We start from the raw sequence: 19642 nt of genomic DNA, 5'->3' as shown, positions 1-19642 counted from the left end.
GTAAAGTTATAACTGTCATTAAGCATGTGCAAGATCAGTGCCTTCATGAAGAAATGTATCCGCCTAATACAGATGATTTCAAACACAGGTGACCTCTTAGCAACAGAGTAATTACAGTCATATTACTCCTGTGCTAGCAGTGAGCTGCCTTACAGTGACAGGAGCAGGAGGAGGAAACAAGAGTGCCTGTGTATGTATGAAACACTCCAGGTCTGGCACTAGGGAAGCATGCTGCACGGGTGTCCCCTGCTGCCTGGCCAGCCCCACTGCTCTGCCTTTGACCAGTGCTGGGTGCAGCAGAAGACAAGACTGTTGCTGGGACTTGGCTGACCATGCAGCTGCTTCTGGAGTGGCAGGGTGGGCTGCCATGCTAGTCACTGAATGTAAATGCCATGGCTTTTGTACAGAAACTGAAACATTTTGTGCTTTTCAAAGGATTTAACTTTTCCGGTGAAAAAAAATCTTCTTACATTTCAGTTTTCCTGTCTATTTTATAGTTTACCAATGAAAATGAACCCCTTATAAATATAAGGAGTTTTCTTTCCTATATTTTTTTAAGTTAGCATAATCCATTTTATCCTACAATATTATTTAAATTCTGTATGACATTATATGTGACATATAACACTTTTACCCAAGATTTTATTTTAGCTATACAGTAGAAATAAAGACCTTGAATCAATAAGACATGGAGAAGTATCTGAGAGTACTGTTTATCCTTAAGTTAACAATTATGTTTGACCCCCATCACATTTCTGAAATCTATGTTTATACAACTTTTTTGAAAAGCTTTTTAGAGGACAAATAAGAAATGGTTGAAAACTTCAAAAGTTACCCTCCTTCTGACTTTTTACCATGTTTACCATGCTACAGTTTCTGCTGATTTTCAGAGACAACTTGCTTGGTTAAGTGGTTGATTTTTAGCCTCCTGGGTGGGATGGTGGTGGGACTTTGATGTTATTTGTTTAATAATATTATCCCCATTTCTGTTTTCAGCGTGTATTTGTTTGGGATTTGGATGAAACAATCATAGTCTTTCATTCACTGCTAACAGGATCCTATGCACAGAAGTATGGCAAGGTATGTCAGCCATGAATTCTGTGTTGATTCATTGTATCAGAGTACCTAGTCTGCACATGTATGTGTGTTTCACCTTCTGTGTTAATCATGGCTTGGGTGAAGTTAGAAGGAAAGTGTACAGTAAACTGTTTTCAGAGGGTTAATGTGAAAGTCAAGGATGAAATGAGACTCTGACCCTCAGCACGATATATGAGGTAAGGATGAAGTAGATGCTGCAAATAGGGAAGAGTTTACAGAGGAACAAGGATGAGGGTCCTGAGGAACACTGGAAGAGATTGCAGGGAGGTAATAGATACAATGGCAAATGGAAATAACTGACAGTATCTGGATGTGTAGAGCAAGAATTAAGAAATAAGTGGAAAAATAGATGAATTTATGTGGAAATTGAGGAATCAGGGCACAAAAGTAAGAGACTGACCTGTTTCAGTGCCAGCTGCAGATGTTACTCTTTTAACACCCCAGCTTTTTTGTTGACTCTTTGGTTCCCCTGGCTGGCTTGGGGGTGAGTAATGCTGGGGAGTGAATCCTCTCCCAAGCAGACAGTTGTACACATTGTCTCCCCTTTGGTGAGACCCGCAAGGAGTCAGGTCACAGAGCAGGGAGCAGGAGAGCTGAAGGAAGAGCGGGGGAGGCAGAGAGAAGCTATTGCAGCCTACAGGAGCAGGACTGAGGTCCTCTGCTGAGTCAGCAGCCAGCCCCACGGGGCTGGTGATGGGAGCCCAGGGAATGGCTGCTCAGGCAAGGGGAGAAGAGACTGATGGGAAGACCAGGGCATAGCAACAGGAACAGGCTGCTGGGAGGGGTAGAGCTAAAGGCCTGGGTAAAATGAAAAACTAGGGCAAATATATGGAAGGAAAAAAATAGATAAGGGGAGTGTTGATATGTACATAATGTGGTTTTCTAGGTGTTGTACCATTCAAGTGAAACTAATTAGACGATATTTAAGTACATAACCATTTCCTTACTGTGTCAGATAAAGGGCTTATTTAGCATGTTTTCTGCCATTTATCACAGCAGAATCAGATGCTTGAGAAAAGGATATGAGAGACAGTACATTTAAGAAATGTTTTCCACACCCGCCTCCCCAGCTAGCAGGCTAGAAATGTCCAAAGCCAGAAATTGTGAATTATAAACATGGATGGGACAGTCCTCCATGTTTTTATTTTTTATTTATTAAAAGAGAAACTTAATAGGAAAACTCAAAGGCCCCAGACAAAAAGCTGAATTTCTGGAATGCTAAGATAAGGGATGTTATTCATATCTTGTAAAAAACAGCCTTGCTTGTTTGGCAGCTCCACAGTGCATATTTCAGTACACTGTCAAAAACTCCTCTTCTGCTGTTTTCCAAAGACTTTTTCAAACTGTGACTTTTTCAAAACCATTTCTATCTTATAGTTACTAAAACGAGAGAAACCTAGCCAAACATGAATTTTTATATCACTGTGAGTGTAGCCTATAGACTGCCACAGAACTTGCTGAATTGCCTCAGTGATGAAGCCATTTCATTAATCATTTTTTGATTGTGCCCTTGGGATGTTTACATCCTATGCTCCATCTCAGATAATAAATAATTAAATTCAAAGTCAAATTTAATACAAAGTTTTAGAAATCAGAGCACATTTTGTAGCTCACAAACGTCTATGGATAACTTTGAAAACTGTCTTAGAGACATGTAATTCCTCTTTTTTCCCCCTTTTTTTACAAGCAAAAATATTTTGGGGAAAAATAACCCACATCCACTGTTCTTAAGACCACATGCTGCTAAAATTGACTGTCCATTCAGAATCCAGTAATGGCATATTAACAGCCAGTAGTATTGACAGCAGATAAAGTTGGATTGTATAAACCAAGAGTATCTCTAACGGCAAGTGAAATTCATGTAATTATACCGCTGAGATCAGCATCAGTAAACAAATGACATGAACAACTATGAGCAAAAGCAGAGGAATTCCTAAGTATAATCCATCTTTTTTATTTATTTATTTATTTATTTATTTTATACTGATAGGTGACATCCACACAAGTCAGGAAATGTGTTCATTTCCAGACACTGTAAAATAAGAGTAGTAGACTTTTCTTTCCTACAGTGACTACCTTTGCCATATCTATAGAGAACTTGTTAGGAAGGTAATGAGTAATTATCAGTGAATCTCATATATTGCTGACTGCAGGGAGGCGGGGAGCACAAGGAGAGATTATCATGGGTGGACTTTAACTTTTGCATGTCACTGAAGTGTTGCCTAAACTTAAGGTGAGATGTGTCTAAGCTAAAGTGCCTAAGAGGTTACACATGGGGGAAGGAAAAGATATCACAGATGGATCTCAGTCAGTCTCTGTTGCATGACCTCTGTAGCAGATGTGGCCCTTATCTTTTCTGCGTGTGATTTCCATCTGTAAACAAGGTCTTAACCCAGACTGGAATTTGGATTATTACAAAAATTAGATTGCTATGACAGTAAATAGTCCATGAATTGTGAGGTTCTCAGTGGAAGTCTTGTGAACACATAGGTCTTTGCAAAAGTGTCAAGAGAATTGTTTATCATGGAAAAATGTCACAAAATGGTTACTTCACAATGAAAAACAAGAAAATAATGATACCAAATAATTGCAGTGATTTGCTCTCCGCTTTTAAAAAATAAAAATAAAGGTGTATAATGTCACACAGATGCTCAGCTGTGCATACTGTGTTCTTCCATATGTATTTTGTGAGCCCATTTTGTATAATATTATCAGGTTACTCCCAAAATAGAAATCACACACACACACACACACACACACACACACACACACGAAAGTCGCAGGAAAAGTGACTAAATGAGATTAGTGAGTCTTTAATGTGAACATTGGTTTAAGGGAATGCATCTTCTTTGGCTAAGTGTGCTCACTTTGTATTTTCAAGGAGTGTGATGCTGGATTTAGAGCTAATATGAATATACAGACAGGCAAGGATATTCACCTTCAGTTCTTCCAAATCTACTGCTTGACATGAAAACATTAATTCCATTTTTCCACTAGCACTTCACCCTGTATCTTGCAGTAACTGGATGAAAACAAATTAGTCTTTTAATCTCCCTGCTTTGCTGCAATTCAGGCTGCAGAGGGAATGCAGGGAGGGGAGGTGGCCATCACGTTGTTATGGCCAAGTGGCAGCACAAATGTATGAGTGTGGGGACACTTGAGAGCTGCATTGATACCACAAGACAAACAGTTTCTCTTTCAGAAGATTCCTACAGTGGAGTAAAAGAGAAACAAGAAAGACAAACCAACATCCCTATAGGCAATGAGGGCATTTGTTGGCAGAGATTAGTGGAAGGTCTGTATGCAATAGGCAAATTTTAGTTCGTATATTTGCAAGAGAAAACAGATTTCTGACTTATGCCTGAGGGTTTCTGAAGTTGAGAATGGACGCTCTCCTTGGTTTATACTTGTCCAGCATTTTTCATGGTGTGATGATTATTTGATTTCAGAATCATATAGGGCTGTTACAATAACCATGTTAAAAACAAAACTATTGATTTGTTGAAGGATTTAACTTGTTGGATGCAGCTGTAAGCATCTCATTTAAAACGCAGGGCAAATTGCTGCTTGCCTGGGCAGCAGAAGAGTATAGCTTTGAACTCCACTGAAGTTGAGAGATTTGGCAGAGGTTGGTCAATGCATCGCTTTGATATTTAAAATATAAAACTTACCCAGAGGAATATTCTGTGGCTTGCTGTTTTCTACCTGTGGGTGTTTCTGTCTGACTTTTGGTGTAGTGGTTATTTTATTGGGCTGGTCAGAACTATCATAAAAAGAGAATAAAAGCTACACTACACCTATGTTAGATTTCAAGGAAGCCATGCTGCCTCCCAGCAGTTTAGAGCACATCTCAGAGTTGTTCAGCTCATTTGCTCATCTGCTCTGTACATCATAAAACCAGTATGTTTCTATTTTTAATTATTTACTGCAGTGGCAAATTATGATCATTGGCATTTGAGCTGTTAAGTTTATGACTTGTGTGGCTGATGATGGTTTTTGCAGCTGAGCACCAGTTGGCAGATACGGTTTTCTACAATGCTGAGCTCTTAAGTGAGGATTTGTTGATGTGACAGGACATGTGTTAGGAGATGTCATCATCTGTTAAGAGTTTATAGGGTACATTCTTATTCCCTGTGAACAGTGTGTATTCTTTGTTCCATTGCATTCCTGTTATCCTTGCTGATTTAAGGCTGATTAAGCTGGAGTTTTGTCTACCTCCAAGCAATTTTATATTCCATTCATTTCTCCCAGGTCGATCCAAAGGGCAAGTATGTCCAGATAAATGCTGTGATTCAAGGTGAAACTGGATAAAAAAAGAAAGTCCCTTGTAACCTCTGAAGGGGGCGAATGTGATTTCCAAGTGCAAAAATCAAAACAAATCCATACCTGATGATCACAGTTGGAAATTTTGATATCATTGTTAATGACAGTAAGCTGTTGGGGAAGGGACATTAACCTCGTACACTTGTCTGGAAAGGGCTTAGTAGCTTTTTATTGCTAACTCTCTGCTTGTCCAGTCATTAAACAGAAAAACTTTGTCACCATTATCACCTATAATGACATTCCCAAATTCACTCATAAAAATGCTTTTGTCTGCCTGTATTAATGGAGTTATCTCTCATGACCTCCAGTTGTCCTCTCAATCCAGTCCCTCATTGTCTGAGACCTCTGAGTCCATTTTCCTACCACTTTCTAGAGAGAGTGGAACAGAAACTCCCTGTGGAATAGAAATTTTGTCCTTCAGCAGCAGCTAGATATAGTTATCAAGAAGAGATGTATTCTCTTCCTCCATTGTTCCCATGAATATGGAAACACTTGTTCCTATAAGAGAGTGAGAGCTGAATATAAATCTGAGATTCCTATAATGGAGGGAAGTATTTTTAAGCTAAAAATATTGGTACGTAAGCGTCTTTCGCTTTTCCGGAGGTCAGTTTTGTTGTAAATCTGTTCAGGACAGCCACACATTGAATATTTATTCTTACAATATTATTTATATGTTTTGTTTGTTTTCTTGCTTCTTTTTAAGGTTTCATGTGTACAAATTCCTGTTACAATGAATTTACCTGGCAATCTATTTTTTGTTTTCTGAGGTTTTATAAAAAAACAGTTTGGTGTGTTTGCATTTTTTCTTCCAAGAAGTTAAATTATTTTGAACATCTTGTGCTGAAACCTGACCTTCCAAGACAGTATTAAATAGGTTTCTTCCACTAATGGACATTGAACTTTTGGGGTTTTGTTCCAAGTCACTTTCCTGCTGGACAAAACATTTAAATATTGGTCCTCCTAGGGTATTTTTATCTGGTCTCCCAGGAGGCATTCCAGTGGATGGACCAGTCTAGTACAGAAGTCCACAGACAGACAGTCTGGCTCCAGTTTAGTGCCTTCATACTGAAGTAACTAAAGTAATTTGTATTTTGGTATACAGAAGTGCTGTAGCTGGTTGTTGCACACTGATGATATCTGGTTAAAATCATTCCTCTGAGGGCCAAAGCGTTGTTCTTTATTCTGCAGATTATCTGAGGAACACTTCCAGGTTTATTTTTTTATTATTGTTTTCTCTTTGGTATATTCTTGTGCAGAGTAGCACAAAATACATTTTGGCAGAAGTTCAGTCTGCCTCTTATTCAGTCTCTCAATTTGCTGTGCTCAAATCTGTATCAGCTGCACATATTTCTTGCTTTCTTTTCAACACTCTGTGCTTTGTGCCACTTCAGTTAGTCTGAAACTTCTGCTTCAACTTGAAAGACAGTAAAACGCTGGTTGGGGTGTTCCTCCACACTGTGCAAACATTATAAAACCACGAGACCCTGACAAATCTGCTTTCTATGTCTATTTTTGTATGTGAAGGAATGAACTTAACATGGAAAAATCTGGAATGTGATGTTTAATTCTTGTTAAACAGTTGCAGTGCAAGTTTTGACCAATTTATTAAAGGAAGAATTGTCCATTGAAAATGGACAAAACATTGAAAATGTTTTGAAAATCCAATTCCAATAACTATTCTTAGCAAAAGTTGTTGTGTGAGGTCACAGACTGATTCCACACTAAGCTGAAATGAATTCTCTTTGTTCTATTTGATTTTACATATAGTACCTAGCAATATCCTACACATGCCTTTTTCAAAACAGGAGGATAGGAAATCTCATTTTAACAGTAATAAAGTCAGGCATAGTTGGTTACAAAAATACTACTAATAAGAAAATCATAAAACCTTTGTCACATTTATGTCTTCCAACTATACTAGGCAAGACAGGAAATTGTGATACATAGTTGGTAGTTTCTGTAAAAATAAATTGGATTATAATGGAATATGTTATAGCAAATTTCCGCATTTAAGTTTGCTTCTACCCAGGAAGGGGACAAAAGAGGCTGAGAATCAAAAGTCTGAGATGCCAGTGCTGGAAACACTCCAATGAATAACTTAACTCACATAAATAATAATGAGTTACCACCTGTGCACAAAGTTATTCACATGCCTTTGTGTTCATAGGATTGAGGTAACGAAGCATATTGCAAATACTCTTTATTATATTGTGTCTAGAAAGAAAAAAAAATGATTTACTGTGCACAGAAAAAAAAACCCCACTAGAAACGAGAGAGAAACACATGTTTGTATGTGATGACACTTTGATAAAAGCATTATGGCTTGATCAAGAATCTTATGAGTCCAGAGTATTTTGATGATTTGTATTCTGATTTCTTACACAATTTTTGCAAATCTGTTAACATATCTTCCTTAATCATCCCCTTGGAAAAGTGACCTTTGCACTTGCTGCTGCCTTCAGCCACATGACTTTCAGATCCCATGAACACGACTGCAGAAGATAGGGGATGAAATTGTGTTATTAGGCACTGCGTTTGGTTTTTACTTCTGAAAGGTAGTCAAGACCAGTTCAAGGGTCAACATAAAAATATTTCCTTTCATTGCCAGATAGTGGGTCTAACTTTGGATCATTACCATTTCTTGTACACTATTCTCCCTTCAAGTCTGACTTTTTTATGAGCAAGGGTCAAAATATGTCTGTGTCTCAGATTTTACCATTAGTATTTAAGTGCTCGAGCGTAGAAACCATCTTTTATTCTGTCATTGCAAAGCCCTGGAGTAGGGGAAGCCTGATCCTTATTGGGAAGCCTTTGATCCTAATACTAACAAATGAGCATTTGAGGTTTTGTGTGATTTTGTTGCCAGATGCTGGTAAACTTTTAGAGTTTTAATTTCAGGGTATTTAAGAAGGGATTTCGGAAAGCTTGCTATTGTCAATCAGAGTTTGAATGATGAAATACAGATTTTTTTTTTTTTTTTCATTTTAATGAGAAGAGGATCACATCTAGTACCTTGGGGTGGCCTACAAGAAAGGTGGAGAGGGACATTTTACAAGGGCCTATAGTCAAAGGACAAGGGGTAATGGCTGTAAACTGAAAGAGGAGATATTTAGATTAGATATTAGGAAGAAGATCTTTACTGTGAGGGTGGTGAGACACTAAACCAAGTTTCCCAGAGAAGTTGTGGCTGCCCCATCCCTGGCAGTGTTCAAGGCCAGGTTGGATGGAGCTTTGGGCAGCTTGGGCTAGTGGAAGGCGTTCGTGCCAATGGCAGGGGGGTTGGAACTGGATGAGCTTTAAGATACCTTCAAACCCAAAGCATTCTGTGATCCTATTTTAAAAGTCTATTGCAGTATGTTAAGCATAAAATGTTAGCTGAGCTCCACAAGCTCAGGCAGATGATTAAGGTAATGGTAATACTAGTTTTACTAGATGTTAGCTAAGCATCAGGAGCTGCCCATGTGCTCCGTTGTTCTAGAACAAATGTGAGGTAATGCAGATTGGCTTAACCTCTTTCCCAGCAAGCTTTGCAAGTTTAAATTAATTTTCTCACATTTACTGTACACTAAATGGTCTCATATAAACTGTTATTGCAGATCCATAGATTTGTGCTGTCTTGCCAAGGTGATCTGATAATGTGGAAGCTGACCTATGAACAAATGCAACAGTTTAAATTACTTTCATCCAGGGGCAAGAATCCTGTATTCCACCACAAATGAAAGGATGATCTGTAGCAAACAAACTTACGTATCCTTTCTCATTCCTGGGGACCGCCTAAAGAATTGTGGCATAGATTGCAAGTACACAGAAGAATACTAAGAAAAACACTTACAGGCACTTTTTTGAATTGATACTTGCAATAAAATCATAAAGAAGAGCCCTGAAATTCATCAGTGAGTGCCTGCATGAAAGGTCAATGTTGAGACAGAGAAGGACTAAGTGCAGGGTTTGAAGAGACATACTAGAGTGACAGGAAGTGTGGGAATGAAGTGATGTAGGCCTAAACATAGGCAACACAGTGATGATTTATCCAGAGTGAAACTCAATTTGGGGAAACGGGCATAGGTTCAGAGTACCATTTGTAGTTTTATAAAGCAGAGACATCAGAAATTGAAAAGGCCTCTTAAATCACACCTTCATATCACAGTTTAGGATAATTGCTCACAAAGTAATCAATAGATTACTACCTTTCCTAGTCTAATTTAGCATAACCTTGGTGAGGACTTCCATGTGTCCAAAAGTTGGGAAGAAAAGCCCAGTGATCAAAGGAATTGTGCTGCAGACTGAATGTCACATGAAGTAACTTTGTTTCTGCCTCTGCTGCTGACTCTGTGGATTGGGTCAGAAAAATTAGTTTACTGCTCCATGATTTAGCTTTTGTCTGCCCAGAAATTGACAGACAAGATATTTACATATTTATATAAAAGGCTCAGGGGTAAAAATTTTGGTGTACTGTTACAATAATAAATGCTGGTTTTCTTACATACGTCTTTTGTAAGAAGTTCCTTCCCCGTTTACAGCCTTCTTGATGCAGGTTTACGGCCACCAGGTTTGCCTATGTCAGTTCAGCCCAGTTACAAATGCCTTGACTGTCAAAAAAATTGATGTTTCAACATCCCCAGCTACCCTAAATGTTCTCACACATGTTCAGTGGTCTCTTCTTGTAGCATTATATTAATACAGCTTAATACTGAAAGGATTTTTGAAGAAATTTCTTGCGGTGTTAATTTTTCAAAGCACTTTCTATAGAGCAGTTTTTAAAGTAATTCTAATAGAAGGTATTTAAGAAGTTAACTGTGCTTTCTGTTTTTTAAGGATCCACCAATGGCAGTGACTCTTGGACTGCGAATGGAAGAAATGATTTTTAATCTTGCTGACACACATTTATTTTTTAATGATTTAGAGGTAAGAATCAAAGGAGCATGAACACTGTTACTCCTGAGTTTTTAACATACTAGTTTTTCTGGCATTACTGTTTGTTGTATGTGACATTTTCTGCCTATCTAGATTTTGGGATTGTCATACTTTAATCAGAGAGGTTAGCTAGGTGGCAGTGACTTCTATTGCACCAGAGTCCTTCCATTAAACTGCGTGAGAGAGGGAATCTGCAAACTACCTTTTCCTCTCTTTGTCCTATGGCTATCTTTTCCATTTTCATTGATTTAGAGCTGTGTACTGTCATTTCCAGGAGAGGAACATACGTGCCTCACATTCTTTCTCTTGAAGTTCTCTAAATTTGCCTTCAGTGGGTGTCATTATTTGACCAAAAGAGAGTCTGTTCTCTCCGCATACCTGAGTAGCCTTTTGGCCACAGGTGCCCTTCCCCCTCCCATCCCCCCTTTTCTTGCTCAAATGTAAACTATTCTTCATTTGCCTCAAAGACTGCAGCATCAGAGAATCTGGGGTTTTCAGGCCATCCCCTGATCTAAATCAGTTGTTTTTTACTGGATCCCAGAGTTCCTTCTGTGGACGGGATATTTTGCCACTAATGGGAGTTTGAAGACTTTGAGGTTTGGTTTAAAATGCCAGAAAAAGGTTTCTTTTGAGTGAATAGAAAAAATAAGGGTAAGTGAGATTTTTCCATTCACTGGGAATGTATGCACTTCTTTTGTTCCTTTGTCAACTGTAGGCAATAAGAAAAGCAGAATTATCAGGCTGCAGTTGTCTTTGTCATCCTTTGCACACCTCATTTATTCTTAGCTTTTTTTAAGTTAAGAAGCTGGGATCTACTTCACCCTATACCTGAGCTGCGTTTCCTCCTTCCAGCAGCAAAAACATAAGAAAGCAAAGTCCTGGACATGCCTCTACCAGTCAGTGTTTTATTGCAGCCCTAGTGAGTCATCACTTGACAATGCAAGTGTGTTCAGTGAATGTTCTCTTTCTGGTGCCCTGTACCAGAGGTAGAGTCCAAATCAATTTTTCAAAGCATTGTTTAAATTTCTTTTTAGCAGACCTTTGCCCTTGTGTGTTCAGATTTCATGTGGCACCCAATGAAGTTTAAGCCATTTGGTAGCACATGCCCAGAGATCTTCAATCTTGTGCTGAGTTCATGTGGAAGAGTTCAGCAAAATGGAGCTTTGCCCTCTTTCCATACATTTTTATCCTTGCTAATGGCCATTGAAGCTTCATTCCTTTCTCTCAGTATTTATTTTCTTCGTAGATCTCAGGTTTAGCTGTCATAGGTGGATCATCACATTTTTTATATTCTTCATAGGGTGGTTTTAATATCCTGTCCAAAAAATCATACTCCAGCTCATTCCAGAGCTTGAACAGCATCCAAACAGTTTTCAGTTTCAAATAAATCAAAAAATACTACTTCAGGACTCTCTTGGAGAATCTTATAACCCAATCAATTTGATTTGATGAAAACCAATTTCTATATGCAATTAAGTATTTTCTAGCCCAGAACTCATCTTTGTTTCTTAACCAACTTTCTTACAAGATTACTAAAATTCTGATCTTCTTGTTCTGAAATGAGCTGTATGCACACATTCTTGGCAAGACCAACGATTTTCTGTCATCTTAGAAAACAGGACATAATTGCATGGCATCCTGTGCCGAAGTACACAGAGGCATCTTCTAATATGCAAATGGATAAATCTGTCTCTTTAATTGCGTTTGCAGAGCACATGGCCATTACTGAATATTACAGTGCATCTGCACAATGACGATCTAATCAATTCTGAGTATTCCCCAATTCCGACTTGGGTGTCTCTCTCTCATCTCTCTCCCTCTCTCCCTCTCCCTGTCTGTCCATTCCTCTGACCATCCTTCCCCAGAAGATGAATGCTGAGTTGCTGATGGTCATGGCCATCAAGACACAAGACCTTCAGTTGTTACTGAGGAAGTGAGACAGGCTTTTATTCACTAGACAGATTACATGTCTTTTCATCATCTCACTTTTTAAATGCTGAGCCATCAGGTCCCATTCCTCCTGTCTTGCTTTCACCTTCATCCCACAGTAAACCCTGTGGCTCTGGACATGACAAGTGTAAGGTACTGATGAAGCTATATTCCTGTAATATGGACTCCAGTCACTACAACCTCTAAGCAGTCTTTTCCCCCTCTCTTTCTTGGTTGGAAACACTGCATACCAGGGTCTAGTAATAATAACCAAGTTATTGAAGTTATCACATATAAAAATAAAGTTTTCCTTCCTCTATGCAAATCTGTCTCACTACAATGACTGCTGATGCAGAAATTCCAGTCTGCTGAGACGTTCCCTGCTGACCCAGTAACCCATGTTCTAATCAGCCAAGCTGCACTTTTATTTCAGGCTAGGCTGTTCTCCAGCTATTTCATTCTCAGTGTATAAATTTTAGTTAGCTTGAGAAGTATTGCTTGGGAGGGCAGTTGGTATTTTGCCATGAAAATAGGAGTCTGGTGCTCTAGAAAGTTCATGTGCCTAAACAGTGCTTAGAGATGGGACTCAGTTCTGTTATAATATCCAGACTAATGAATTCTCTGCTTAATCAGGTAAGGGATGAAATGAAGCTTTTCACCCCGAGTATTAATTTTAAGACAGCTTTCAGAAATGTTGGTAGGGGATACTGTGCATGCAAAAAAACCCCCAATTTCTACAAATTGCAAGAAGGAATTTGGACATGAGTCTTCCATTATACCCCTCCATTTTCAGGGACAATGATGAAAAGAGTATTCAAACAAACTGAACCCATGTCTATTTTTATGATAATTCTACCCTATTTCAAATAAGATTTTATCATCCTTTGTTTTTTCCCATTAGAAATAAAAATGAGAAATAAAAAATAGGATCTGGATAAGTCTCAGAATTTGTGAGTCAGGTAAACTAGTTTTAACAGAGACTGAAACACATACGTTAAAAGAAGTGTATAGCCTGAGAAAGCATAGTGCTGAATATACCCTCAGTAATAACATTTTTGTGTTCAGTGTGGTGAGTCAGTGTTTTTACTGGATAATGAAATTACTGCCCTTTCCAGGAGGATAATTTTTATGGATGATTTGTTGATTCTGTACTCTCCAATTTCCAGGCTCTAAAAATTGCTGCGAAGAATTGCCTGCACTCAGATATAATTTAAATTAATATTGCTTCAAGCAAAAGACAGTTATTATACCTAGATTCCTGAACTCTCAGAAAATATATTTTATCTTTCTTAGTTTTGACCTTGTACTGACAGTGAGCCTCTGTGACCTGCGTGTAACCAGTGTGTAGCTGATGTTAAAAGTATTTTACCTTAACATTTAAAGTGACGGAGAGGTTGCTTGCTTTCCTTCCTCCCCACAACTGTTTGGTATCTTTTACAAGCAAAGTCCAATGTAGTGTTGCGCCACTGATTTCCTGTTTCTTTGGAGAAAAGTAGCAAAGTATCTCAAATCTGCTCAAACAATTTGCTTTTTCTTTTTTTCCTGAAAGTTCCTGATTTTGTAAAATGTAAACATTTTAGTTGAAGTACATAAGTAAAAAAGAAAATAAAGTAAAGCAAAGTGAAACAAAGAGTGAAGGGCACATGAGTTTGTTGTTGGTTGGCAAATGTGTATTGCAAGTATATGTTGAGGTGAGCCATAGATCCAAGAGGAGAGGAAGGGGGAAAAGGAGAAAGCTGCTATCAGGTTTGATCCTCTTCTAAACTTAACCTTCTTGCAGGGACAAGAGGAAAGTAATCAGAAAACTGTGTGTTCCCCTCATCTCCTGTTCCTAGAGTCAATGCACAAACTGTCAGATAAATAAAAGTAAACAGCTAAGCCTTTGCCACCCACTCATATTTAACTTAATAATGAAACTATCAGCAGAAAGTTATGTGGAATTTTCAATGCTGGAACAATGTAGCTGAAAGGCTTAACAAAGCTCAAACAGCAGCAGACACTCCTTTATCCATCAGGGCTTCTCTGTGCCCTCCATTTAATTAGTACACCTTCAAATCCACAGCACTGATTTTTAAACTTTTCAAGTTGTTGTATGCTTTGACCATTTCCAGGGAAATGTGTGAAGGTGGTCTGCAAGCCAGATACTGCTCAGATACCACAAAATGTAGAGTTAGAATTTGTCCTGGTGGGCCTTTTTGTCTGATTCTTGAGATCCTGCCCTACACTGGGTGGAGTATAGTTGCATCTTTTTTTCCTTGAAGTGCAAATAATAAATAAGGATAAAGAAATTAATCTTTTATTTCAGCTGCCACTTGCCCTTTTCTTTCTCTTTTCATCTGCTATACACATCCAAAAGCAGCTTTTTAAAAATTTCCTACAGCTCAAAATAATCTCCTCAGACAAGCCAACAAATTTTATTTCTCCAGTGGGGAGAAGTATGCTTCGTTTCTGTTCCTCAAACACAGATCTTTCATGCCTGTCTTAACAGATTAAGCCAGATGAGCAGTTTGGCCACTTATTATTTTAGTCTTGGCACAAAATTTTTAATTCTAATTACTTGTACAATGTAATGAAATTATGTCTTTGAAACTGTAATTATATGTATTAATTTTATGCAAAAATTGCTAATTAATTTTTTTAACAATTTCATGTGGGCAGAAGTCTGTTATGTTTTCATTCAATTGCAAAACAAACAAAACAGAAAGAAGAAATGTTAATTCCCAAAATTTAAACTCTGAAAACTTGCAGCATATGCATTTGGAAATCACTTCTTTGTTCAGATTTGTCCTTTATCTGGACAACTTAACATTGGTGTGAGACCAAGATTGGAAACTCAGAACTGCAGGCTCCAACATGTCACAGAGAGTCTGAGTTAAGCGCTGCTTGTCAGCAACTTTGTTTGACATAGACGACTCAGATGACTCTTTATTTGAGGCACAGAACTGGGCATTTTGAAAGCTCAGCCTCATTTTGTCCTAGTGAAGAGATTAAATTATTGGAAAACATTTGCTGGGTAGTAATTTTTAAATGTGTCCTTGAACTTTTTCATAAATAGGATTATGTTAAAAACAGTTATTTTAAATAATAAAATTACATACAGCAAAATAAAATCTCTGAACACTGAATTTCAGGTGCATTTTTGGGTTGTTTATTCTAGCAGCTACAGAAAACAGTCATATGATGCCTGTTTATATTTACCATTGTGTGGTAGCTTGACTTATTTATTTGTGCTTCCCCCGCATTTTCCTATCTTTGTGCCATAACCACACTGCAGAAAAGGATATTTGTTAGGTATCCAATTATAAAATGGGGGGAGTTCAGTTTTCCAATGTACCTCAGTTCCCCAGAGGTACTTCCATCTCTTCTGAAGCCAGGAAATCATCATGAAGTTCTCCAGGACTGCTTGATTATCTGTGATTTTCCAGCCCAAGGCAATTGGATAAATCACTAAAAGAATCTGATAAGCATCCAAACTCCTGGAGACTTAACAGAAGTTGTATGCTGGTTGAGGTTCATCATCGCTAGCTTTTAGGAAGTGGGGAAATAAGGTTTAGCTAACTTTGTGGTATTGGTATGCCAGAGAAACTATAAATGAGATTTGCAATTGTTGGTATTTTTCAATTAAAATAATTTTAATCTAAAACTCACACTAGAATTACATATTGCCTTTCTAAAGGCCTATTTTAGCTAATAATTTACAAAGTGTAGGAGTTGAAGGTTGTATTGTTTTTAAGAAATTGACGGTGACAGGAAGCTGTAGGTGTACATATGCTGCCATCTTCTGGTGTACTTAGCGACTTGCACCGATGATCAACATCTGCACGAAGCGTATAGTGAGCATACTCTCTTATAGTTTATAATTTGGATTTTTTCCAACAGGAGTGTGATCAAGTTCATATAGATGATGTTTCTTCTGATGATAATGGACAAGACCTAAGGTAAGCAGCATTTGTTTTTGTTTTTTTTCTTCAAAGATTAATTAAATTGAGCATTTACAGGAATACATTGTATTTATTTTTACTGTATTTTGGGTGTTTGCAGTACCTACAGTTTTGCAACTGATGGCTTCCATGCAGCTGCAAGTAGTGCAAACCTTTGTCTGCCAACAGGTGTAAGAGGAGGGGTTGACTGGATGAGGAAGCTGGCTTTCCGTTACAGAAGAGTAAAAGAGTTGTATAATACTTACAAGAACAACATAGGAGGTGAGTTTAAGTGTCAAAACTAATTCAGAATGCTGATTAGGTTAAATTGTATGGCAGCGAGCTCCCACAGAGGGAATGTGCCTTGGAAGCCACAGAGTGAATGGAAAGTGATGCGACTGGACCTCGGGCTGTTGAAAGCTACTGACTAATGGCAGAGCCAACATTGTGCTGTTGTGGAGGAGAACCAGAGATGGGAAAACTGAGCAGACCTTCATATGGCTTTCACAAAGCTCATTTTTCTCCTTCAGACCCAGCTTGGATATATTCACATTACTGAGTGCTTGAGCCACTTTTTCTACCTCAGACATGCAGTTATTCTAGGAAAGAGGCTGTGTCGCTTCTGCAGTACAAATTACTCGTGGCTGGCCTTTTCCATCCTATAATTTCATGATCTGCTTGGTAACAACACAATATTCTGCTAAATTCTCAGCTGGGTACCTTCTTGTCTGTTTTTACCAGTGGATGAAATAAATTCTGGCATTCCCATGACACTGGCACCTTTTGTTGACTCTGTAGCTTACACAGTTAATTGTGTTAGCAAGAAATACTAATCTCATTTGGGCCAAGAGTTTTCCTGCATTTGTGGACTCACTGATGTCCATGACCTCAGGCGCGTAGGAAATCAAACAGCAGAACTGAAAGAATCTGTCCTGAAGAATCCAAGGTGACTTGCAGGGACAGCCATCCTTCTTCCAAGAAGGGCAGTATGTCAACTGAATCCCTCAAGGAGAGACTCTGAGAACAGGGGATACTTACAAGTCTTCAGGCAGCTTCAGGCTAAAGCCACAGTTGAGGATAAGCTGAGCCCAGCCCAGCCAGGAAAGAGTCCAAGTGAACATTCTCCTATTCTGTAACATGGGCTTTTTCAACTCATCTGATTTTTTTTTCAGAGGAACCTAAAACTCAAAGTAAAGGTCACCTTCAGTAAAAGCAGTCAGTTTGGTGGGGGTTTAGCAGTTCCTGCAGTCTCTCAGAAATGGCAAAACCATACAACTAAAATGGGCAATGAGTTAGTCCTTACTTAAGTTATGTAAATCTGCAATATACGTTTTCACTCTGAGTAGTTCAGAGTCTTTACTTGATGAAGGAAGGAGCAATAGGACCAAAGAGTGATAGCAAATGGTTGGCTTTCTCTTGCCCTGCCTTGCCCTTCTTTGGTATCATGAATAGAGTTTTTATATATTAATACCTCTGGAAACAGTATTAGTGAAAATGTCATAGTGTTTTAGTGTATCTCCTGATGCATCTAAGATTCTGAAGTTTTTGGATTTCATAAAACTTTTAACACTAGTAAGAGCACAAGTCCAAGAGCATAGCAAAAGGAAACACACTAAGAGAAACAATCATTGCAAAGCCAGAGTGCAAATACGGTTCATTGTCTCAAGGTTTTTATCCTCATCCACAAATCCTGCTTCTGAAATATATTTCATCCTTAGTGGGTATGTTTTTTCATTCATCCTCTACTTAGCTTTTAATAATCTTTTTTATAACACATGTATCTATGTATCTCAAAATAGCTGTTAGAAGGCAACAGAAGGCTAGACCTAACTAGGTATTTTTAGGTTGCTTCATTTCAGATTTTTTTAAGGCAGTCATCACCACTTCTTGTCAACATAGGGTGTGAAAGAGAAGAGGGACACGAAAGCTCAGGAAGCCTGCTTCCCTGCTCTTCAAGGTATTTTAAAATACCTTGGTTCCAAAAAATTAATGTCTCAGCACTTATAGGTTGGGTATTTTTTTTTTTAAATCTGATTGTTCATACCCAACAAGAGATTTTAAGGTGATTTTAAGGACTGACTGAGATACGAGAACATAAAATGTGCAGCCATTTCAGGGCTGTAAGTGCTGTCAAAGGAGCTATCACTGGTAACTACAACAGGATATGAGGATCAAGTCATCAGCAAACAAATGTATTTCCAGATGTATTAACCTGAGTTTCACCTATACACAGTCACAAGAAGGGCAGTTTTAAACATATGCAGATACTGCAAAGGCAAGTGGATTCTAATGTCTTCTTTTGTCTATTGCCTGTGCTCCCAATGGCATAGATCTTCCTTCCAGTTTTACCTTTTTCCTTTTCCTCCACATTACACCAGGGGATGCAGAGAGCAAGTGGCTACACGGTATTTAGTTGCTGGCTGGGGTTTAAACCGTGACACTGATAGTAAGATGTATGTGAAGAATAGGTTTTAAAAATACATGTTTCTGAAAGGTATACTTCAAAATGTAGTAAAATAGCCTGAATAGACAAAAAACCAATTCAGATAACTGATTATTAGTAGCTGCAATATTGTCTGCAATCCTTGATACAGCGAAGTGCAAATAAAAAGAGGGCAATTTACTAAGCCTTGAAAAAGAGATTTTCTCTTGGTGTTTTCAAGTTCTAATGGAGTTCAAAATATAAACAGCAACCTTAAAATCTATACATTCCAACTAATACAGAATTTAAATTTTTTTTTCTTTTCTTCCTTTTTTACATAAAAGGACTCCTGGGGCCCGCTAAAAGAGATGCATGGTTGCAATTAAGAGCAGAGATTGAAGCTCTGACAGACTCCTGGCTAACAAATGCACTTAAATCATTATCAATTATCAGCACAAGGTATGTATTTGAGTCTACTGTAAAAAAGGTTTCTAGTTTTGGAACAGGTTGCCCTGAAAAGCTGTGGCTGCCCCATCCCTGTAAGTGTTCAAGGCCAGGTTGGATGGGGCTTTGAGCAACCTCATCTAGTGGAAGGTGTCCCTGAGCATGGCAGGGAGGGGTGTTGGAATTAGATGACCCAAACCTTTCTATGATTCTATGAATTCACAACTATTTGCTCTGAGCTCCATATTCACACCATGGTCATGCTCACATTCCAGCCTGTCAGTGCGTACAGTAGCAAGGCTCTCAGTTTTCTGTTGTGTAACTGCTAGCATAACTTGGCTATTCAGGTTTTCATCTTCAGCATTCAATGCTAGCTTATTAACATAATTATTCTTATCTCTTCCTCTACTCTTGAAACATGAAGCAAGTGATGTCATTGTACTGAAATGTGTATTGGTTGTGTATTTCCTCTCTAGACAGGATGAACAAATTGTGGTTTTGCATTCTCCTAATCCTTTTATTTCACTGGTAGCTACTGCCAATTAATTGCTAGCATGAAAATTATGCTATCAAAGCACTGGAGTGCCTATTT

General features: G+C 38.3%; 1 protein-coding gene across 16 annotated transcripts in view; it reads left to right on the top strand.

Moving 5' to 3' along the window:
• The window catches only part of EYA4 (EYA transcriptional coactivator and phosphatase 4), a 150699-nt gene that overhangs the window by 122649 nt on the left and 8408 nt on the right, over window positions 1–19642 (top strand). For all 16 annotated transcript variants that reach the window (XR_009747108.1, XR_009747109.1, XM_061474837.1 and 13 more), the window contains 5 exons: window positions 997–1080; window positions 10237–10326; window positions 16144–16202; window positions 16306–16466; window positions 18951–19065. Coding sequence is in view for 14 of the 16 variants with exons in the window: in XM_061474837.1 (XP_061330821.1) it covers window positions 997–1080; window positions 10237–10326; window positions 16144–16202; window positions 16306–16466; window positions 18951–19065 (509 nt within the window). In the remaining 2 variants the exon portion in view is untranslated. The remainder of the gene's footprint in view (window positions 1–996; window positions 1081–10236; window positions 10327–16143; window positions 16203–16305; window positions 16467–18950; window positions 19066–19642) is intronic.

Source organism: Pezoporus flaviventris, unplaced genomic scaffold (genome assembly GCF_033815535.1).
Source record: "Pezoporus flaviventris isolate CSIRO_AGI_PZ_B2104156 unplaced genomic scaffold, CSIRO_AGI_Pfla_v1 ptg000081l, whole genome shotgun sequence".
Lineage (NCBI taxonomy): Eukaryota > Metazoa > Chordata > Aves > Psittaciformes > Psittacidae > Pezoporus > Pezoporus flaviventris.
This window is presented reverse-complemented; position numbering and strand designations above follow the sequence as displayed.